Here is a 24,272-nt window from a genome sequence, read left to right as displayed (position 1 = left end):
AAAAAACAGGCCTTTTTTTTCTTTCAAAGACAGCACCCTCCTTGTCTCCACTTTGGGTGTGGTTTTACAACTTTGCTCCATTCACTTTAATGGAACTGTGCTGCCGAACCACACCCTAACTGTAGACAAGTCTTTAAAAGAAAAAAAAAGGCGTGTTTTTTGATTCCTGGAATACCCCTTTAAGCCCAATGTTATAGATCAGTGTTTCACAACCTCTGGCTCTCCAGCTCTTGCAAGAGTACAATTCCCATAATGCCCGGATAGCCAAAGACTGTCCAGACAGTTGTAGTTTTGCAATAACCAGAGAGCCACAGGCTGTGGAATACTGGTATAGAAGATGGGTTCACATATCTAGTACACCACTTGCTTCAAACCTACGGCCCTCAGCTGATAGAATACTACAACTCAACCAGCATGCCAATGGGTTGGAAGTCACTGGGGAATTGGGAATGCAGGCACAGAAAGGAGTTAAGAAACCATGTTGTGGGTTGAAGAAAGGACTAGTGGCACATATGTGGACCCCCAAAATGGCTCTCCCCTTTAAATGTAGGCAGGAGGTTCAACTCAGAATAAGAAACACAAGACACTGACAAGCATTTCCAAATAGTATGGTATATAAAATCAGATTATCACCATTACACCTTAACATGGTATCCAATAAGCAATAGTTGTGTTGGGTACAATCATAATGTATACATAAAAACATGGTAGATATAACATTAAAATAAACTTTTATACATTCAATTTCTCATCTCCAAAACCAAGATTAGTGGTTAATAGCAGGATATGAAGACTGTTTCCCATGAGACACTGAGAAAGTAATAAAGCTGGTACAACCCACGTTGATCTTAATATTTTTTGTAGTGTGTGTTATAGTATGAGTAACCCAGGCCTTTAGCTGTAGGACAGACCCAATATTAACCTACCAGGCTATGGGAAACTTTGATTTTCATTGTTTGTTATGGTACACTGTAGTCTGTCAATGAATTCCAGACTATAAGCTATAAGAATAGCCTATCTAGTGGCCGCTACTCTACAGGCGACAACGATAATCCATGTAGATGGAACAGATTGTTATTAAATGTCCAATATAATGGGATTAACAGGGGAGTATTACCTTTAAAATAATCTTCTCTTGCATCCTTAGAGTTATACATAAAATAACAAACCTATATAGGTAGTTTTTAATTTCCCAGCATCAAAGTATTTCCATTAATATGGGGAATAAACCATTCAGAAAAAAATACTAAGAGAAGAAGTGAAAAGAACTAAAATGTATTCATCCTCTTATGATGTGAATAATAACATATGAACTCTGCAGAATATAATGTGAAATATGTCAGTTTACTAAAGTTGGGGGCAAGGCCAATATAAACTTTGGAATAGCTTCTTTGCAATGTCAGGGAATACAGAAGGGTTTAGTTTTGCAACAACCACTCACTACCCATTATTATTATCTATATTTGTTTCTGTCCCTACTTGCTGCCATTAGGAGCCCCTTACTGGACTGTGTACCTGTCTAGCCCATTTTGTTGACAACAGTTTACATACTATGGTGTGTAGTGCTGCTGCCGGATCATGCCATTGAAGCTGGCAACCATTGAAACTTGCGTCAAAAAAAGCCCAGCCTCAGCATAGACCCATGATAACATATGCATTGCTGTATTTGCAGGGACCAACAAAAGTGAGCTGGAGTGAGATAAAATGGTAGGCTGATGGCAGGAGACTGGAGGACACCAAGTCTTGGCACATCAATGTAGGCAGAAGATATACCTCCCAGGATACAGACTGATCAGTGTTCTGAAACCAAAAGCAAGGCCCTTTTCTCCTAACTATACAAAGTGTGTGGACTAGTGAGGAAAAAAGGGACATGCACAAGAGTCTTACTGCTTCTCCAGCATACCCAGGTGAAATGGCCAAGCGTTAACATTGTTGACACTGTTAGGACAGTTTCAAACAAGTCTAGTAAGGAGCCATTTTTGTATCTGTTTTTCTGCCACAAGTCCTGGCCTGATCACAGGTCTACTTACCTGAGCTGACAGTTCGGTTATTAGACCTGTTGTCAGACCAGGACTTGTGGCTCTATTATGCTCATGTTTAACCAATCCTATAAAGAGCAGCAACCCCAAGGTTTCTCAGCTGGCACGGGACCTAATGCTAACCTACCTGTGCGTAAAAAGCAAAAACCAGGGGCCAGGGGGCAATTACAGCAGCACTAGGTCGACATGCAGCCTGCTCCCAGTTCCCTCCAACGTGACTGAGCACACATATAATGGATTTGCCACCCTGTGACTTGAGGAGGGCACTTTTTGTGGAAAGTATTACTTAACGTGCATGGTGCACACTTTCATTAAAAACATTCAGGAAAGGTAGTGGTGTTGCAACGATGACCCATGGAGGTTCAGGGCTATTTGTTTACTAAATGACTGATGAAACCCTGCAAGTTGTAGTTCGGTAGGTCAGACTGTGGTAGAGAGTAGCCCCTTACAGACCCATGGCAGAATAATAGGACTAGTTGTACCAAAAGTCCCTTTAGCGCAGCCCAAATAGTGGAGACAGAGGTCCCTGACACCAGTCTAAGGATCACTACAAGCTTGTGCCCCTTTTTAATAAAGTTATCTGTTAAGCTGTAATGTCTGGGTCTGGAAAGCCTCTCTTACAAATAGATTTTATAAGAAATGAATCTTTTGTCCAAGGGTTGGGTCCAGTATTGTAGCCCAGTCCCACTCAAGTGAATGTAATGGAGCTGCAATATCAAAATCTGCCGCAAACAAGGATTGTGGCACTGTTTATGGAAAACAAGGCAGACCTTATCAGCATTTCCATCAGTCAGGAATACCTCTAATACCCAAAGAAATAGGGCACTAATCTAGTTCATGGCCCTCTCAGTGGATGATGCATTGTTGTCTGAAGAAGAGCCAACCTCTGTTCTAATCCTGGACAAGCTCTGAGAAACGACATAGGAGGTTGTCGAGCATCTGGCAAAGTTAGAGCTCTTGTATGTTTATGTAATTTCCATATGTTTCAATAGGAACAGTGTATGCTTTGCAAGCTATCCAGTGAAAAAGGGAACAGGACCAGGAAAGGTTGGCCCTACCCTACCACTCTGATATGTCCTGGCCATACACATTACATTAAAGTCACTCAAATCTGCTAATTTTGGTAGGAACAACAGACATCAAACAAGTGTGGGGCAACTCAATAGTCCACCAATGGCAGATGTCAAAGAAAGAAGCATTGTTGAATTTTAGCACTTTCAAGTTTTTTTTTCCTTTGGAAAACAAATAAAAACAGGCACGCTCGTCCATGTTTATCGGGGAACACAAGAAACAACAGTTTATTTTATAAAAACCCAAAAATCGTCATTCTATTTTACATCCCCAAAGGTTTCTGATGTTGGGAAAAATATAAGGACGGAATAGCACGGTCCAATGTGGTCGCAGACTTTGTTGTTTTGTATATGTTTGACTCTATATGAAGATTTGGAAAATTACATCTGCAACATTAAAGAGCAACTCAATTCTATTCATACATGAATCCACTTTGGTCCCACAGTAATATCACAGTATGGAAAAAAATTGTTGGTGGGAAGTAGTAGTCGTCATGCCACCGTACAGATTGGTCTAATGCCAACAGCACATTAAAGGGATACTCTGCTGCTTAGCGTTTGGAACAAACTGTTCCGAACGCTGGAGCTGGGAGCTCGTGACGTCATAGCCCCACCCCCTCAATGTAAGTCTATTTGAGGGGGTGTGACGGTAGGAGGCGGAAGCTCGTGACATCATAGCCCCACCCCTTCAATGTAAGTGTATGGGAGGGGGCGTGATGGCAGGAGGCGGGAGCCCGTGAAATCATAGCCCCGGCCATTCATGACGTCACGCCCCACCCCCTCAATGCAAGTCTATGGGAGGGGGCGTGACGGCAGTCATACCCCCTCTCATAGACTTGCATTGAGGGGGTGGGGTGTGACACCATGAGGGGGCGGGGCTATGACATCACGAGCTCCGAGTTCCAGCGTTCGGAACAGTTTGTTCCAAACGCTGAGCAGCGGAGTACCCCTTTAATGTAGACATGTCAGTTTTGAAAAGAGGAGCCATCTATCTTGTATAGACTCAATACATCCCTCAAAGCCGCTGGATATTGTCCTGCAATAAACATTTAGTGAAACCAAAGCCGAAATTTGATAAAAATAAGTTTATCATATTGTATAATGAATTAAACAGAGTTGTTGCTATAAATGAAAAAAAAATCTATGGAATTGCTTATTTGGGCTCACAAAAGTAGCAAATACAAATTACATAGTAAAATAAAAAAAACATCTACCCAAATAGCAGATTATAAACAAAATGTTGTGTATGAATAAGACCAGAGTGAGACGAAACCTTATGAGTGGCATTGTGATCAGGTGTGAATGGAATGCACGGTACAGTGTTCTGGAACGGAGGGCTACATGACATAATAATATGCTACGGTGGAGAAGCAACTTAAATAACAGCGTGTGCAAAGAAAGGAAGTGGTCACCCCATTCCCAAAATGGCAGTTACATCAGGGATGAAGTTTGTGAAGACAAAATGGGGTTAAGAAGGACTTTAAAAACTTTTTTTTACAAGCTATGTATAAAAAATAAAAAGAAAAAAAAAGGAAAAAAGAAAAAGTTCTTCATAAGTCAGGATAAAAGATCATGAGTTGGATCTAGGGAATGTCATCTTGCTGGGCTTTGCCATGTTCTAGAGCGGTATAGGCAGTAACACTGATCATATAGTGCAAACTAGATAAAATTGAGTTTTCACCGTGTGAAATGAACAGAGGTGCAAATGCTCAGTAGGATACCATTAAGACATAAAATGGCAAAAATAAATATCAAAACTTTTATCAGTGTAAAAAAGTAATTGGGTTATTGTATAACCTATAGTCTGGCAAATAAAAGGCCTCAATAAGTCCACTTTGTCTTGAGAAGGTCAGAAGTTTTTTTTTGTTGTTTTTGTTTTTCTTTTAACAAATGTAGTGCCTTTCCGTGGGACCTCTTTAAACAAGAGACTCCATGCTCTGTGAAGGGTCCGATTCGTCGCTGACCAAAATAGCTCCATTTTTGTCCAATGCCATGGGGCCGCTGCCGTTTTCCTTTGTACTGACCAGGCTGAGCATTGCCTTGTAGAGGAACTGGTACTGCTCCTGCAAAATGCAATGGGATAAAAGCACAATATTCAGATATTTCCTCACAGTCTCACATTAAAGGTTAAAGGGGTTATCCAGGAAAAAATAATATTTTTTATATATCAACTGGCTCCAGAAAGTTAAACAGATTTGTAAATGACTTCTATTAAAAAATCTTAATCCTTTCAGTACTTATGAGCTGCTGAAGTTGAGTTGTCCTTTTCTGTCTAAATGTTCTCTGATGACACCTGTCTCGGGAACCGACCAGTTTAGAAGCAAATCCCCATAGCAAACCTCTTCTACTCTGTGCAGTTCCCGAGATAAGCAGAGATGTCAGCAGAGAGCGCTGTTGCCAGACAGAAAACAACAACTCAACTTCAGCAGCTCATAATTATTTTAAGGATTAAGATTTTTTTAATAGAAGTAATTTACAAATCTGTTTAACTTTCTGGAGCCAGTTGATATAAAAAAAAAGTTTTTTCCTGGAATACCCCTTTAAGTATTCATGGTGCAGCATTTACAGTGTACCAACTAAACACTAGAAAGCATAAATAGTTTCTATTGATATATCTATTGATCTACCCATATAGACAAAGAGAATAAAGAATACTTCCCATCCACACAGCAAGGATGACATTCACACTACAGACTTTTCATGTGGAATTCCCTTGCAGCCATCTCCTATTGTTTTCAATGGTGTTCTGCTGCTCTGTTTACACATCGGAATGGTTTCCGGCACACTGTGAGTGCCACAGATCCACTGTGGAAATTCAGAAAGGAAATTCCTCGCTGAAGTCCCATAGTGTGAACTGGCCCTAAAAATAGCGCTATGCAGTGCCGGCCTGAGAAGATTTTTGACCCCTTCCTTCACGACCCATGATGGACCTAGTCCGTCATGGTACCGCTCAGGGTGCATGGAGCGGGCTCCTGACTCGTGGCCACTCCATACCCGGTGACCCTTAGCTGATTTCTTTAGCTGGGGGCCGCCGCTAATAGACTGCATGCTGCGATCGCCGCAGCCGCCTATTAACCCTTTAGATTGTAAAAGCAGACAGCAACGTCTAAAGTGAGCTTTAAACCATCTCTAGTGGTCTAATGGGGTGAATCACCATTAGAATCGAATCAGATATGGGCAGGGGGACTTTTGCATATATCAAAAATGTATTATAAATTATTTTTCTTAACTTTTCTTATAAATGATTGTCAAGAAAAAAAGGGATCTGCTTTTTTCCAGGAACAGTGTCACTCTTGTCCATGACAGGTGAAGACTTCCAAGGAAGGAGTGGGGTTCAACGGCACTGACCAGTAGCAAGCATGTCAGCTATGATATGATGGTTTATTGGATAAAAGAATGCTTGCACGGTGAAACGCGTTGCATTCTTTTATCCATTAAACCATCTTATCCTACCTGATGTGCTTGCTCCTGGTCAGCGCTGTTGAACCCCACTCCTTCCTTGGAAGTCTTCACCTGTCATTGTTCGTATGGTCGTGGAGGCTGCAGACCTGGCTTATTGCTCATTCACGCTGACCATTGTTGTGTGCGAGTTCCCACAACCTCCTTATGGTAAGAGTTCCTAGTTACATTGGTGGATTACCTATAGGCGGTTTTACGCTATGGAGCGCTCTTCCATTTTGTTCTGCTCTTGTCCATAGGCTGTGACTGGAATTGCAGCTAAGCCTCACCCACTGAACAAGGCTGAGTGCAACAGACACAACTCATGGACAAGAGTGGTGCTTTTTCTGGGCAAAAAAAAAGTCCTTTTTCTAACCTCTGACAACACTTTTATTTGAGATAATAAAAATGTTACTTTTTTCATTGATAATGTGGTAGCTTGGGGGTGTAGGGTAGGAAGTGCATAGCTGTGCAGTGATGAAAGGGTGTTGGATTAACCCTTAACTGTCCTGACCCCAGGGTGCGGGTTCCTCTCTGTATATATGTCCTACTACCACCCTTCCCAGGAACGATAGGGAGGAAAAAAGGATTGTCCACAACCGGAATCTTAGTAAGCTGAAGATAACTTTACTGCAGATTTTATGCAGGTTAAACGTACTAACAGGTCTTTACATAGGACCGGACTTTAGGTTCCTCACAGGTTTGGTTGGGACCGTATAGGGAATAAGCTTGAAGTATTTTCTTTACGCTGTTCCACTGGATTTAGTGGAATGGTTTAGGTCCAGTAGTCACGTAGGATTAGGATTGAGTTAGATTGAACTCACGGTTTTGTATTCGGCTGAAGTGAGCAGGCTTCAGGCCTAGATTTGTCTTGCAGGTATACACAGAGCTCCGTTCGCTGTCATATCCCAAGGGAAAGAGAGCGATGATTGGTTAACAGTGCCCTTATATCTAAAGGGGCGGGCTTCAAGCTTATTGGTCCTCCAGACCTGTCAGTCCTAATACAAAGCATTGTGGTACAACATATGACATGAACACCTGACCTGGAAGGTCCTTAAGCTTAGCAGAACAATATAATTATTAGTCATGTGACCTAAGGTCCTGGAAGCAATATTTACACTATACATTATATATAATACAAACACATAAAATTAAAGAAGGAAGAGGTGACTAGGGGTTATCCCACTAAGAGCATCCTATCAGTACGAAGGAACTCTAACTTTGGGGATTTATACCACAAGATACAGTACGTGTACAGTACCGGGACACCACAATAACATTGAATATTATTTACACCTAATAATATGTTATGACACCTAAAAGGCACTTACAATATCTGTGAATACACCAGGTCTCATCAGATTTATCATCTTGGCCACCTGGTAAACATCGACTGCATTTTCATTCTCTAACTGCTGGGACAAAGTGGCGAGTGCACAGAGAGTTCCGGATGAAACAGCGCCAAACCTGAGGAAAACAAACAAGTCATCTTAGCATTTGGGAAGCTACTGTAATCTGTGCATTTGTCACTCACCATGGAGACACATACTTATACACAGCAGCTACGGAATCTCCACCAGGAGAAATTCAGTGAGCAGCAGGCACCAGCAGAGCAAGCAGGTGCTAGGACTGCTCGGAAATGTGCTGTGTCCATTGATGGCAATGCTTTTCTAAGAGGATTCTGGTAAAATTATTAACATTTAAATTCCTTCGTCAGAGTCTGGGATCAACAATTTCCTCAGTAGTGTGAATAGTGCACCAGAATCCCACTAAAAACAATGGGAGGCTGCTGCAACGGAATTTACGACTGTAATTCTATTCTGTAATTCCGCAAATACGTAGTGTGAATGGGCACTTAAAGGGGGAGATTTATCAAAACCTGTGCAGAGGAAAATGTGCCCAGTTGCCCATAGCAACCAATCAGATTGCATCTTTTATTTTGAAGAGGCCTTGTTAGAAATGAAAGAAGCGATCTGATTGGTTGCTATGGGCAACTTTTCCTCTACACAGGTTTTGATAAATCTCCCCCTTAATGTCTATATTGTCTCAGAATTAAAATCATTGCTTCAGTTTGATGCGTTCATGTTTATTGCCATAGGTAAATCTAGGCGAATAAAGCATTTAGTATGTTATAATTCAAAACATTTATAACAGTCAAACTGTTCTATATTTATAGCCAACCTTAGGCTATGTGCACACACAGTATTTTGGTCAGTATTTTTAGCCAAAACCAGGAGAAAAACAATAATGGACACATTTCGACCTCTACTGTGTTTTGGACCCACTCATGGCTGTCCAGAGAAAACCTGTCCAGAGAAAAGTTACTGAGTTGCCCATAGCAACCAGAGTAATTCTTTCATTTTTTTCAAAAGACCTTTTCAAAAATGAAAGACGCAATCTGGTTGCTATGGGCAACTCAGTAACTTTTCCTTGGGACAGGTTTTGCTAATTCCCCCCCCCCCCCCTGTGTGTGAATCCAGCCTTTGGCTCCTTTCACCCCTTTCAAGTCTATGGGATTTTTTGATTATCCGTTATCACCCGTTATAGCCGTTATGAATAAAGGACGTTATTTGTGATGGGAGAGAAATTAGTGCACTTAACGTTTTTTTCTCCCGTCACAAATAATGTCCGTTATTCATAACGGCTATAACGGGTGATAACGGATAATCAAAAAATCCCATAGACTTGAATGGGATTTTGGAACGGCCGTTTTTAAGGGTATTCTTAAAGGGACATTATAAAGGGTCTTTAAAACTGAGCAACATATAGTGTGAAGGGAGCCTTAGAGTGGGTAATATACAGAATTACTACTATTCTGCACTGTATATCAACAATCACACAATATTGTTCTAGAAACGCTTAATATTCAGGTTTTTACATGAATAAATAATATAAAAACGAGGCCATCTTTTGGTACAATAAACTTATGTAGCATTCTAGGCCTTATGTTTGTGAGGGTATAGCGGTATATCTACATTGTACAGATAGATAAGTATATCACCACTGCGGTCCAGGTAAGGTGTAGTATTGCAACTCAGCCCCCTTAACGTCATTAAAGTTGCAATTCAAGATCAACCAATTGACAGATGTGGAACTGGATTTGAAAGAAAGCAGCCATGTTTTTACAGGCATGTTGCGAATTGTAGTTTTGCAACATCTGCCATAATTTGGCACAATATATAGCGCAAGTTGGCACATGATTCCGGAGCTGAGAAATTCAAATCTAAAGTATGTAAAACAGCTTGTGGTTTAAGGACATCCCATACAGAGAACATCCCATACAGAGGCAGTGGTCTCCAAACTGTGGCCCTCCAAATGTTTTGCAACAGCTGGAGGTCGACAGTTGGAGACGATTGATCCAAGGCAATTCCACACACTCTTCCACTCTTACTAAAAACATGAGCTCCTAGGGGTTCTTGAGGACTAGACGTGAGCTTAGTCATTTGGATAAAAAATTATAATCATCAAAAACTGCAACTCCTAAATAGCAGAGCCCATTTTGAGACCCCTTCACGTAAGACCCCCTTCTCTATGGCCATTCAGTTTGTGTAGAGCAACCATTCAAATCAATGTCCAATGATTTGAATGGCTGGCCCATAGAGGGGGCTCACATGTGAGGGGCAACCTTTTATAAAGTCCATATGCCCTGATTGGACACATTGACAGGCATTGTCGTCATGACATGAACTCTCCCGGTAGACGGCACGTATTCATTTGTATGGGAGCGCCAATGATGCCTGAGTGCTCTGCTTGGGTCTCTTGGGTGCTTTCATCGAAATGAATGGAGTGCGTTCTGTCTGCAGCACACGGTCCTCACTGAGAGCCGGGTCCTGTTCTGGAGATCGCTGGGGTCCCAAGCCTTCAGACCCCCAGCGATCAGCTACTTGTACCCTATCCTGTGGATAGGGGATAATTTAAAGGGGTACTCCGCTGCTCAGCATTTGCAACAAACTCTTACGAATGCTGGAGTACCCTTTTAAATTTGGCTAGAGTTATCTTTTAATGTACTGCACTAAAGTCTCATGCTTAAGGTCTTCCAACATTCGCGTCTCCTTTGTAGCCAATATCCAGCACTAATTATACTTGAGAGAGTTGGATCTTGGAGCCGTCGGCTGAACATCTTATTTTGTCACCAGAGTCTGATTTTCCAATTAGTTCCCTTGCAGATGTCTATAAGAGCGTCCAAGTCTAATTATTGACCCTGACTTGGTTATGTTATCGCTGTCCTGTTCCTGCATTTCATTTATGTCTGTTGTCACGTTTCATACAGCGAAAACTCATAATGGAAAGTAACGTGCGGTTAATGAGGTCAAAGATTCCTTTAACATGGCTTCGTCCAGACGGTTAACAACCTGTACTCCGAAGAGACATGTAGTGATGGGACCACAAAGAAAAAAGTCTGTCTTGCTACGACACAGGACAAACTCTGCAGCAATTCAAACAAACACAACTTGTCACAAAACACAAGCAGCATAACACTGGTGCAGCCATCGCGATTATGGGACACAATAAGTTAAAGTGATTAAACAAATTCCATAGAGACCTGGGTAAGTAGTCCTTGAGGTGGGTCCCGATGCTTGCTCCACACTCTGCCAGCTGACTGATTTCTTTTAGAGATGAGCAAACTTACAGTGATTCGATTCCTCACGAACCTCGCGGCTCGGTGTTTGCTGACTTTATCCTGCATAAATGAGTTCAGCTTTCCGGTGCTCCGGTGGGTTGGAAAAGGTGGATACAGTCCTAGGAGAGCGTTTCCTAGGACTGTATCCACCTTTTCCAGCCCACCAGAGCACCTGAAAGCTGAACTCATTTATGCAGGCTATAGTCAGCAAACGTTGAGCCGCGAGGTTCGTGAGGAATCGAATTACTGTAACTTCGCTCATTTCAAATTTTTTTTAAAAGAAGAAATCCCATGCACCCATCCACAAAAAAAAAAAAGAAAGGCTCATATTAAAGTACATGTGCTCTCCATTATGTCGACCTGATCCCCATGAAAATCTGTTGCTCCGTTTGCCTGCAATCTTCCGCTCGAAAATCCGGTACTTCCGGGTTAGGGTGCATGCACACCACGTTTTTGCAATACAGTTCAAGTATCAGGTTTTTGATGAAAAACTGATTCCTCAAAACCTGACTAAACTGTATCAAAACGTGTGTACAAATTTCAACCCGTATACAGTTTGAAAAATGATGTCCGGTTGCATCCGTTTTTTAAGAAAAAAAAAACATACGTTTTTAACTTTTCACACCATTTTAAATAAAGTTTCACAGGTTTTTCACCCCGACCAAAAAATGTGATACTACGGTTTTGGGTACAGGAAAAAAAAATGGTAAAACTGTATAAGATGCAAAACGGACACAACCTGATGATGCGTTTGACATACGGTTTACAATGTTAAGTCAATGCATACGGTTCCGTACGGTTTTTAACTTGAAACCATATTCGGGAACTGTATAGCAAAAACATGGTGTGCATGCACCCTTATGGAGTTCTCTGTTTTCCGGTCTGCACTACAGATCCCATAGTGCCTTGCGCATTTAGCACAGCCCACGCTGCCTCCCTCCCCCCACACGCCTCCAATCCTGTCTCCTCCAATCCCCGCTCAGGCACCACGGCATTGTTCCCTGGCGTAGTGATACAGCTATGTAAGCAGTCTGTCAGTCTATGTAAGCAGACAATTGTTTGCCAACCAGGGTGCCCCCAGATGTTGCAAAACTACAATTCCCAGCATGTCCGGACTGAGCCGGTCCGGGCATGCTGGGAGTTTTAGTTTTGCAACAGCTGCAGGCACCTTGGTTGAGAATCACTTGCCTAGAAGCAGGGGAGAGCGATTACAGATCCTGCTCTCAATATGATTACTACAATAAAGACTTATTTGTATGGCCAAGGAGCAGGGGAGAGCGATAATACATCCTGCTCTCACCGGCCCTGTAGCACTGTATCTCCGCAGCCTCAGCGGTCATCATATTTCTATTGCCCAGAAACAGGGGAGGGCGATGATGGATCCTCTGTCACTGTCTTCTACCTCTGATCACCGCAGAGTGTTCTAGTTCTTCAGGGCAGGATCTGTCATCACTCTCCTCTGCTTTAGAGACTACACAGTATTATTCATAAGAAGCAGGGGAGAGTGTGTGATCACATTCCTCTCTGCCTGCACTCGGGGGACAAACAGTTATCAGCAGTGAAGAGCACTGTCAGATATCACGCTCTCTCCTGCCGAGGGGGGTGAATGAAAGGCCGCTTGCACGCTGGGGCTGCTGCGACTGGCTGAAGAAGCCAATCATCTAGGAGCCGAGGGAGGGAAAAATGAATATTCATTATTTGAGAAGGGCAGAGGCCGTGCACAGGGCGGGCAGCTGGACTACAGGCAGCGCAGGGTTTTCTGGGAATTCGTTACGTCACGGCCCCCAGCATAGCAGCCTGAATGGGGGTCGCAAGTCATCAGAAAGCTGAACTGCGGAGCTTCCGGTCTGCCATGGATTCCTTGCTAGATAGGTGAAGTAAGTGATTTACTAACGTATACAACTTTTAATCCTGCACCTAAAAACTGCAGAATTTTCTCCATGAGACATCTCCTTTAAAGGAAAACTGTCAGATTGCCCCCCCCCCCCAGCGGGGGACGCTGATCAGTGTGATGCCTACTTGCCTGGATCCGCCCAGCCATAATCTTTGATTTTCGGTATATGCTAATTAGGTGCTAACTGGCACAGGCGGGGTTATTGGCACACTGATGTCAGCGCCACTGGCCGCAGCGCTGCCCAGCTCATCAATATTCCTCCCCTCCCTCCGCCTCTCCCTCTTCATTACAGAACAGGGAGAAGAGGCAGGGAAGTAATATTGATGAGCTGGGCAGCGATGCAGATAACTTTGAAAAACTCTCTGCTTGTAAGGAAAATAGACATTCCAAATAAATTATATATTGATTCACAAATACAATATGTCTACTTTATATTTGCATCATCAAGTTGACATGTTTTTACTTTTGAAAGACATCAGAGGGCTTCAAAGTTCAGCAGCAATTTTACAATTTTTCACGGAAATTTCAAAATTGGAATTTTTCAGGGACCAGTTCAGTTTGAAGTGAATTTTAGGTTCCTTCTTATTAGAAATACCCCATAAATGACCCCATTATAAAAACTGCACCCCTCAAAGTATTCAAAATGACATTCAGAAAGTTTGTTAACCCTTCAGGTGTTTCACAGGAATAGCAGCAAAGTGAAGGAGAAAATTCAAAATCTTCATGTTTTACACTTGCATTTTCTTGTAGAGCCATTTTTTGAAATGGGTTAAAAAGAGAAATTCCCTCAAAATTTGTAACCCCATTTCTCTCGAGTAAGGAAATACCTTGGGGATTTTGAAGAGTGAATTTTGCTGAAATAGTTTTTGGGGGGCATGTCTCATTTATGAAGCACCTATGGCGCCAGAACAGCGGAAAAAAAAAACTCATGACATACTATTTTGGAAACTACACCCCCTCAAGGAAAGTAAAAAGGGGTACAGTGAGCCTTAACACCCTACAGGAGTTTGATGATTTTTTTTTGCAGTGAGTATTTACACCCCACTGACGTTTGACAGATCTTTGGAACAGTGGGCTGTGCAAATGAAAAGTTTAATTTTTCATTTTTAAAAATCTGTCAGACACCTGTGGGGCGTAAATGCTCAATGCACCCCTTATTACATTACGTGAGGGGTGTAGTTTCCAAAATGGGGTCACGTGTGTGTGTGAGGGGGGGGGGTCCATTGTTCTGGCACTATGGGGCTTTGTAAACACACATGACCTGCAATTCGCTATTGCCGCATGCTGGCTATTAGTGGCAGCCCCCAGCTACTGAAAACAGCTGGGGGCTGCAGAGTATGGAGCGGGCACGAGTCCAGAGCCTTCTCCATACACTCCTCCGAGCACTGACGTGCTTGTTGGGGGCTTTCAGGTCCAGCCCTGCTTGTCAGAAGGAGGGCTAAGGGTCTGAAAAATTCACCTGCATGTCCCGGGCGTCGGGCGATAGGAAAACCCTTTTTTTTATTATCAACTGGTGCCAAAAAGCTAAGCAGATTTGTAAATTACTTCTTTTAAAAAATCTTAACCTGTTAAGGACCCAGGGCGTACCTGTACGCCCTGAGTCTGCTCCCGATCTATAACGAGGGGCCACGCTCCGGGTCTGATTGCGGGCGACTACAGGGCGGGCGGCGTGTGACGTCACGCCTGCGCTGGCGTGTGACGTCACACTCCGCCCCTCAGTGCAAGCCTACGGGAGGGGGCGTGATAGCTATCACGCCCCCTCCCGTAGGCTTGCATTGCGGGGTGGAGCGTGACGTCACACGCCGGCGCAGGCGTGACGTCACACGCCGCCCACCCTGTAGTGGCCCGTAATCAGACCCGGAGCAAACACGCTCCGGGGACTGATTACAAACGGGGTGCCGCGTGCATGATCCCGGGGGTCCCCAGCGGCTGGACTCCCGCGATAAGGCATCTTATCCCCTATCCTTTGGATAGGGGATAAGATGTTTAAGCACCGGAGAACCCCTTTAACCCCTCCCCTATTAAAAGTTTGAATCACCCCCAGTGTAAATAAAAATAAACATATGTGGTATCGCCGTGTGCGGAAATGTCCGAACTATAAAAATATATCGTTAATTAAACCGTCAATGGCGTGCGCGCCAAAAAATTCCAAAGTCCAAAATAGAGCATTTTTGGTCACTTTTTATATCATGAAAAAATGAATAAAAAGCAATCAATAAGTCCTATCAATGCAAAAATGGTAACGCTAAAAACTTCAGATCACGGCGCAAAAAATGAGCCCCATACGTGGTAAAATAAAAAAGTTATAGGGGTCCGAAGATGACAATTTTAAACGTATACATTTTCCTGCATGTAGTTTTATTTTTTCCAGAAGCACGACAAAATCAAACCTACATAAGTAGGGTATCATTTTAAACGTATGGACCCACAGAATAAAAAGAAGGTGTAATTTTTACCGAAAAATGTACTGTGCAGAAACGGAAGCCCCCAAAAGTTACAAAATGGCGTTTTTTTTCAATTTTGTCTCATATTGATTTTTTTTTTCCGTTTCGCCATAGATTTTTGGGTAAAATGACTGACATCATTACAAAGTAGAATTGGTGGCACAAAAAATAAGCCATCGTATGGATTTTTAGGTGAAAGATTGAAAGAGGTATGATTTTTTAAAGATGAGTAAAAAACGAAAATGCAAAAACGGAATAACCCCGGGTCCTTAAGGGGTTAATCTTTCCAGTACTTATCAGCTGCTGTATGATCCACAGGAAGTTCTTTTCTTTTTGAATTTCCTTTCTGTCAGTCCACAGTGCTCTCTGCTGACGCCTCTGCTTTCTGCTGGGGATGGCATGGTGCTTCCTGCAGACTGCCGGGGCCCCTTACAGGAGATTGCGGGGGGCCCCAGGGGTTGGACCCCCGTGATCAATAACTTATCCCCTATCAGAAGGATAAATTATATTCCACTACAGTTCTCCTTTAAATGAATACAGCTTTATTCCAAGTTAGCAAAAGGTACACAAAATCACACCCGTACAGACCACCCGTTCACATCTTGACGCGTTTCGGGCACATGCATTGAAACGCATCAAGATGTGAAGGGGTGGTCTGTGTAGGTGTGATTGTGTTTCTTCTGCTAAAAGCTGCATTTTTTTTGGTGCTGGATTGTCCATATCTACTATAAGTATACCTACACGTTTGTCAGATTACACTACGGGCAAAAGCAGCAATTGCCCTGGGATTTTCACCATCCCATATTGCCCACTTCAGGCATTCTACTCTAAACATGCCCACAAGGTCCTCACAAACAGATTACAGCATGGGAAAAATAGAAGATGCCCAGGGCCACCACCATCCGGCCCCTATTACTATTTGGGGACTATACTGCCCAATATATCAGCACTACCATGTGTTCATTTACGACAGTTTTACGTGTGTGCATATTAAACTTCAATCCACTTTACCATACTTTTTTTTTTTTTGCAACTTTAAGATGGAAAAAGTTTAGTTAAATTCCTTTTTTTTTTTTTTTTTAAATAAACTGAAAGCTTCTTCTCTTCGGAAAACGTATGGTTCTGGCTCATCCTTTCGCAGACTACATAAGATTCACATTTGTCCAAGTTAAGAACGTGACATTTGCATGGAAATGGCCCAAATAATTTTTAAGTATGTGATGCCTCTCCAATCTGGCAACATATGGCGGAAGGCTAATGACTTGCAAATTTTTTTCCAAGAAGAATCTGATAACCTCAAACTACAAACAAATTAAGGCACAAATCATCGCATTAATACAGCTGCTTCATGGCATTTCGGGATTCATATTTCTGAAAGTAATTTGTGGATGTAATTATTCCTGGATTTTTAAATAGTAAATTTACAGCAATTTTTACTTTGAAAAGAAGGCAGGAAAAAAACTAATTTTCAGCTACATTTCCTTTAGGGATAATTAGATTTTAAAAAAGGGAATATGGTTAATGGGCATCGTGGACAGAAGAGCGTTACAATTTATGACAAATTTGCCAGGAAAGCCATTTTTCTGATAAGTTACACAATTATTGCAGATGTAAAAAAAAATGTAAAAATGTAAAAATGTAAAAAAAAAATAAGTAGTTTTTTTTGGGGAAGAAAGAGCCATGGTACAATTAAATTAACTTTTTTTTTAACACATCGTCAGTTCTTGATTAACATTATGACACAAATTAAATTAATATAAAATAACGTATAATTTGTAATTCAGATATGGGGCATGGTTCGTAATTACCCTGTTTTCATTTGGCACCAATATTTATGGGCCATGTTCACATCGCAATGGAGCCTACCATTAGAAAATTGGGAGCATTTCCAAACACGTGTGACTGTATAAACTTACAGTGGTGCACATCTCCCATAGGATTTCATTGTAAAAAAATAAATAAAAGCTTATTTCCTATGTTTTGTATTTAACTGGATGTTCGATATTGTGCACTCTACATCTAGAGACAAGAAGACTAGGAAGCTGTTCTTTTGCCGCCTTTACACCCCACTTTTGCAATTAACGAAAAATAAAAGGCATGACGCATAGGTTGCATTCTCCTGTAAACTGCATGGAATCATACTGATCACAAGAACCAAAAGGGCCATGGTACTGTGATGGGCCAAGCTGTACCATGAGCAAAAGGAAAGCCTAAAGCAGCAAAGGTCCTTTGGTTCTCCAATCAGTGGTTGGACCCCACCAATCTATATCTATATCTATAAAACTCAATGTATGTGTGTGTATGTGTGTGTGTGTGTGTGTGTGTATGTGTATGTGTATGTGTATGTGTATGTGTGTGTGTGTGTGTGTGTGTGTGTGTGTGTGTGTGTGTGCGCATGTGTGCGTGCGTGCGTGCGTGCGTGCGTGTGTTCCAGCATCACATCCAAATGGCTAAAGATATTAACTAGAAACTTGGCACACATGTTACTTATATGTCAACAACAAACATAGGATAGGTCATTTAACCCTTACTCACCCCCATTTGCCAGGGGCGGGGTTTATGTTTAAAGGCCCATACAAGTGTATGGGAAATATATGTTACTGCATAACTTCCAAACGGCTGGAGATATTTTGATAATACTTGGTCACATGTTACTTATATGTCCACTTAAAATATAGGATAGTTAATTTAACCCTTAACTACCCCCATTTGTGAGGGTCGGGGTTTTTGTTTAAAGTCCCATGCAAATCAATGGGAAATGTATGTTCCCACATAACTTCCGTACGGCTGGAGATATTTCAATACCTGGTACACATATTGGGAGGACGGGCTAGGAGGATGGGATATGAAGTCAAAAGCTTCCTCCTTTGTTGATTTTCCTCCCCAACAAGGATTAGGAAGGAAAAAACGGGCAACGCCGGGTACTCCGCTAGTCACACAATAATGGTACAGTCATGGCACCCCTGAAATTTTTCTTGAAAATGAGGTATTTAACACATGTTTTGCTATACACATGTTTATTCCCTTTGTGTGTATTAGAGCTAAACCAAAAAAAGGGAGGAAAATCACATGTATGGCCATGACTGCATATAGATGTGATACGTCACCAATGTTTAAAAGTGTAAAAAGACTATTAAATGGTTAAAAATGCCCTAACATCACATAAGTAGACATCTGCCAGTTTTATAGTAAATACTTACTCATCATGCACAATGGTAGGTCCATCTCTTGTAAGAGCTTCTTCTCTTATCACATTGATAAGTTCAAAAGCACTGCTAATAGGAGCATCTGGGTTTGGCCATTTTGGACACTGAAAGTGACGAACTTCTAAAACATAATCATCCTGCAAAAGGAAAAGGCACCAAAAACAGTGAGTGTAGAGTCTTCTCTCACATATTTCCATATACCAGCCTTACCACAGATCCATAATACCTCTATAATATAGTATATGATAGAGCATGCCAATTTTTTGAACTCATGGTTTACCTGAGGAAAAAAAAGGTTCAATATCTGTCCAAAGAAAAAGGGCACTATGTTATGGATCTGTATAACTTGGCTCTGTAATACAGCTATGTCCATTTAGCCTTTAAGCATAAGTGTCATCTGAAACAGCTTTGGTCAAAAAATGCTACAAAGGTTTTAAGCAGAAATGGAGACTGGTGGTCATTTTTAAGGCATTTTCTTGTGGTTAAAGCGAACGTATCACTTTTATGCTTTTGCGAACCACATACCATTTGGACTGTCCCATGCTGTTTCTCCGTGCCCCACGGGACTTCATTACCTCTGCCTGTTTGAATACAGGAAAAGATCTATCTATGATGGCCAGGGGAATACATCACCGTTGCCTGAAACCACATACAATACCCAGTCCTACACAGTAAATAATGCCCACTAATTTGGGAGTTGGGTTGGTATATTTAGTGTTTTAGGTGGTTTTAAAACTGTTTTGTGGCATTTGCACTTTAATACATTGAGTGTGTACATGTCCATTTATAAGGATTTTTTTCCCAAGGTGCTTTGTTATGTTACCACTTCTTACTCTTGTTCTACAAAGGATCCCAGTATGAACATTCATGATAACCATACAAAAAGTAGATCCATACGGATACACTTTAATCAGACTTGTGATGAGCACACTAAAATCTGATCCATAATTACAGAACCTCCAATCAAGATAGTTATTTCACTTGAATTATTTTATTCTGACATGTTTACCATATCATATGCCCCATAGGTTCCACAGTGACTATAGAGTAGGTGTACCAATTGTTACATGTGGCCGGGATAGCTAATTGGAGGAGTACTCCAGACGTGGCACCAATGGTAATGAAGACACTTCATTAGGATGTAGTGTGTTGATAGACCACCCATAATGCCTCCAATGGGGTAATATTCCCTTTGCTGTATACATTCTGTCTGCCTGTTCACTGGTCTAATAGAAGGACATCCATGAGTATGCTGAGGCCATACACAAGATGAAGGGGCAGAATCCAACGGATACCAGCCAGCATGAAAGTGATTATAGGTTCCCTTTAAACACATCAAGGTTACAGTCCAAAAATGAAGAATTCTATACTTGTTTTGCTGTGAGAATAAAACATTGCAGCCTTTTGTTTGTTTACCTGTGTTGCTTCAAGGATAAAATCGTGGATGATAATTTGCTCCTCATTAGAGAGACAGAGCCGATCTTTGCTGATCAGGGTCACAGTAAAGGCCTCACAGTTCATAGATTCTTCACGACTCGGCCAATAGACAAACTCGTCCTCAGTCTGAGAAAGAAAAAGAAAAAAAAAAGAAACTGAATAAATACATTGCATGGTTGGTGCTTATGCTACAATATCATCCAGATCTGAAGCAATGTTTACATTCCCAGCTAAAATGTAATGTCTGGAGAGTGCCGGGGAGCTATGATTCAGACACATCACACCTAAAATGTTCCGCTCTCGGTAATTAGGAGTTTTGCCCTTTTCTCCTAGAAGAGGGAAGAACTTATTTTCTTTCTACGGCAAACTCCCCTCCTTCAAATTAGCTTCAGAGTATCAGAAACAAGCTGAATTATTCATTAGGCATGGAAAACAAGATCACACTCCTTGACCGATGACATTAAAAAGTACATCTGACAGATGTTCTATTTCCAAGCAATTTAGTGTTCATTAAATACATTTAAGAAACAAGACTGAGTTAACCCATCACATCGAGGGGATGGAAGCGGCAAAAATATCTTCATTTACCAAGGGAAAGAAGAAACATATGGAAACTATGTAGACTGTTGAGTGATTTCAAAAGGAAGAAAAGCTAATAGGGTATTAGATTGTGTTTGTGGACTAAAATGTTAGGCAATCATTCATAGTGCTAATCCCTATGCTTGTTAGGTGATTTACGCTAATACACTTGCCTCTTTGACTTTCTTTCTGCTTACACCTCTATGCTGCATTAATTGGAGAGGAGTATGAAAGAATGTCTCCTGCAGGTAGAGGAGGGCACTGCCTCAAGGTGGGTGCAACAGGGGCAACTAAAGCAGTACTCAACCCAGAAGACATTCAGAGTTATGACTAAACCAAGGCAGCACCTACGGACGGGGTTGTGCCCATTTTTAAAGTTGATTTAGTTCCTTGTGGTAGAAACATCAATCAGATCTCAGTTAACCAGAAGCATTGCAGCACCAAGACCAAGGCAGCAAGTGTTGATGGGTTTGCCACAGCTTACAAAACTACGATTTCTACCCCATTCTTAAGTGTCAAAGAGGCAGGGCCCAGTTGCTTTAATGCCACAGCATAACCCACCCCCTGGGTCACCATTCCTGGCTTGCTGATTAATATACAAGGCTTGGCTTACAATATAACAATCTGTCTCCAAATGCCTTGCTGTTATGCTGAAAGCGGCTTAGCCCCGTGTCCTTAATATTTAATCTTGATGAGAAAATTATAATTTTATAAATTGTGGCATACACATCAACACTAACAGAGCTATGTCTGTAACAAAGAGGCAGAAAGACCTGGCACAGCTGACTAATGGCTCTCCTCGAGGACCGAAAGAAGCGTCACTGGACGCGAAATAGGATCCATCGTCTCGAGCTCCCCCCGCTACGTCTAGCCCTCCCTGCACACCCGTTCCCGTTGTTATGTGCCAGCTGTACGCTAACCTGCACTATTAAACAAGTTTCTACAGAAGTGGTGAGTCGCTACGTGTTACTTTTCTTTCTGCTACTAACATAGCTATGTTTCATATCTTTATACGGTCACCTCTTATAGTATATCATAAATATGAGCTGACAGATTTCCTTTAAGCATGTAAATCACCAGCGATTACCTCCACCCTCATGGTCAAGGTGAGCCACTTAGACTCCCTAAGAAATAGATGTAGCTGGTTGTAGTTGTCATCTCACTCTTTATGGTCATATTTATAATAATAATATATGTTGTTTATAATGTTAATATAATGTATACATGTTCCAGGTCGGGATAGGAGGACGGGAGCATCATTGTTGCTTTTCCTCTCCCACAATGTTTAGATAGGAAGACCGGTTTGGTTACTTTGCTAGCTCAAATCATAAATGCATCATTTTATTATTAGTCTATTAAAGACGTAATAACATGTATTGATTCATATAGGTTTCAAAAGCATGTATTTTTAAGGCATCCATATAAACATGTAGCCTTTTTTTTTTTTTTGCTAGGTTTTAAAGTGCTGAAGTTACCTGATCACTGGGAGCTGCGTAGGTTAAAGTGGCAGAAGGTGAAACAATAGGATTGTATGTGGGTATGTATAGTGTAAATCATTTTCAATACCTATTGTTATTTTGTGAATTTTATCACTTTCTACACTTATTGCAGCAGCTGCTTCTACTACAAACATTTAGAGAGTATAAGTCTCCTGTGCCACTAACAAACATTTTGTGAAAACGGGGTTTATTTGGTCTTCAAGGATTAGACATAAACCTACAGTCGGATTCCGGTCCCAGGTGCTCATGAAGGGGCATTTTGTATTTAACACCCTGAGAGTATTTAATCGGCATCAGTGATTTTAACCTCCTTTACGGGATTATCCGGCCGGTGTAAGAGCAGGAATTGCTGTGTTGAGTTAATCTAGAACAATCGTCCAAGTGATTTCACATTAATGTCGGTAATGTTGTCTCCCCATATTCCTATTAAAAGGTCATCTGCTCGTACTTTAAGCAAGACTCCATTGAACACCTATTACACGCACTTAATTGCAGTTCATGACTAGAAGACGCTTGTAATGCTCACTGTGGGGCACTAAGAACATTTTATGCAGGGTTTAATTTCGGTTAAATAGACCTACACATGTTAAGTGCCTCTGTGAAATTCTGCATTTTATACAGCTCAAGCTTACACCTGGTATTCACTCAAGTACTTCAAGGAATTGAAAAATAAATGAATACGTTTGAGAAATGCTGCGCGATGATGCCAACAGAGATGGGGTGGACACAGGGACTACATGATCCTTTTAAACAGGCCCTGTGTCATATAGCCCTTACCCTATAAGTAAGTACACCAGAGCTAAACACAGGGTTGCTGAGGCTTTTCATACTAAATCATGGAAAATAGTTTGTGCCAGGATTGCTATTAGAAGTACAGGCTTGTAGAATGCTGCTCGTATATAGAGTATTGTATTAAGAAAAGGACAGATCTACTTTAAAAAAGAAAAAAACTAAGACATATTTGTTAAATTAGGTTTATATTTGCGTTGTGGCTTCTATTTATAAAGGAAGTCACAATGTAGGGCCAGATCCGTTGACTTATAATGGAGTCCTTTGGGGTTTCTGTTTTGACAGCAAGAATAATGCTTCATGCTGCGCTATTCTAATCTCCAAAAGTAAAAAAAAAACTAGCAAGGGATTGGTACCCACATTTTCTTAAACATATGAATACAGGAACTTGCACCCTAAACTAAAGTCCCATGTTCAAGTCAATCACACTTATATCACTATATTGAAAGGGGTTCTGTTTTTGTACAGAAGATTTTTCTATTTCTATAACTATTATTCTTTTTTTTGTTCTATAAGAATAACATTTTTGTGGTTTTCTTGCCTGTGGTAAAATAAGATTTTATTGCTTTAAAACTGTGTTTAGACTCTTTATCCAGGAAAAATTATTTTACCTTCTTCCTGCCAAGGAGCGAGAAGTGTTTACCTTCGGTCAAAAAAAATAATACACACTGAAATGTACATGTTTTCAGGCTTTCACAACAGGAGACCATGAAGATAAATTAAAGCTCCGTATCTGGAAAATTGTCATGTTCTGCCGATTAACCCTCCTGTGCTGAGATATTCTGAGGAGAAAGCTTCCACATGATCAGTCTTTAGGACTGTTGTTCTCAGCTTTAAGATGATACTACACGGTCGGGGTCGGAAATTTGGAAGTTGCCAAGTTGTTGAAGTTCGCTTTCTTCTACCCAAACTCTGCTAAGTTACGGTTCATCGTTGTGTGGTCAGAAGTGGCAACCACCATTTTGAATACTGTTTTTTTAATAGTACCGCTCATTGTTGTAAGGAAAGGAGTGACAATAACCATTTTTAATACTGTTTTTTCAGTAGTGATCATATCAGCACCAAATCTGTCCATAGACTGGAGGGGCAAGCTGTGCATAACTAGCTTGCCCCCTGACTGGTGAGCAGTTAAGGGGCTAAGAAAAATACAGGCAAGGTTTTATTCCCCCCTCCCCCCCTGTAAAACGGTGAAAGCGGGGTCAACCCGGGGTAGACCTGCACACAGGACGGTGTGGCAGCACCTCTCTGGTTGGCAA

The 24,272-nt window shown here is 41.4% G+C and overlaps 1 protein-coding gene across 2 annotated transcripts in view; it reads right to left on the bottom strand.

The window, feature by feature from the left end:
• Positions 1 to 592: 592 nt before the first annotated feature.
• PTPRG (protein tyrosine phosphatase receptor type G) overlaps positions 593 to 24,272 on the bottom strand; it is a 530,620-nt gene continuing 506,940 nt past the window's right edge. For both annotated transcript variants that reach the window (XM_056524508.1, XM_056524509.1), the window contains 4 exons: positions 20,129 to 20,275; positions 18,707 to 18,849; positions 7,879 to 8,014; positions 593 to 5,172 (listed from right to left, as the gene is read on the bottom strand). In XM_056524508.1, the coding sequence (XP_056380483.1) occupies positions 5,026 to 5,172; positions 7,879 to 8,014; positions 18,707 to 18,849; positions 20,129 to 20,275 (573 nt within the window). In that variant the 3' untranslated portion in view covers positions 593 to 5,025. The remainder of the gene's footprint in view (positions 5,173 to 7,878; positions 8,015 to 18,706; positions 18,850 to 20,128; positions 20,276 to 24,272) is intronic.

Source organism: Hyla sarda, chromosome 6 (genome assembly GCF_029499605.1).
Source record: "Hyla sarda isolate aHylSar1 chromosome 6, aHylSar1.hap1, whole genome shotgun sequence".
In the NCBI taxonomy this organism is placed as follows: domain Eukaryota; kingdom Metazoa; phylum Chordata; class Amphibia; order Anura; family Hylidae; genus Hyla; species Hyla sarda.
Note: the sequence above shows the minus strand (reverse complement) of the source record. Positions and strands in the feature narration are given on the sequence as shown.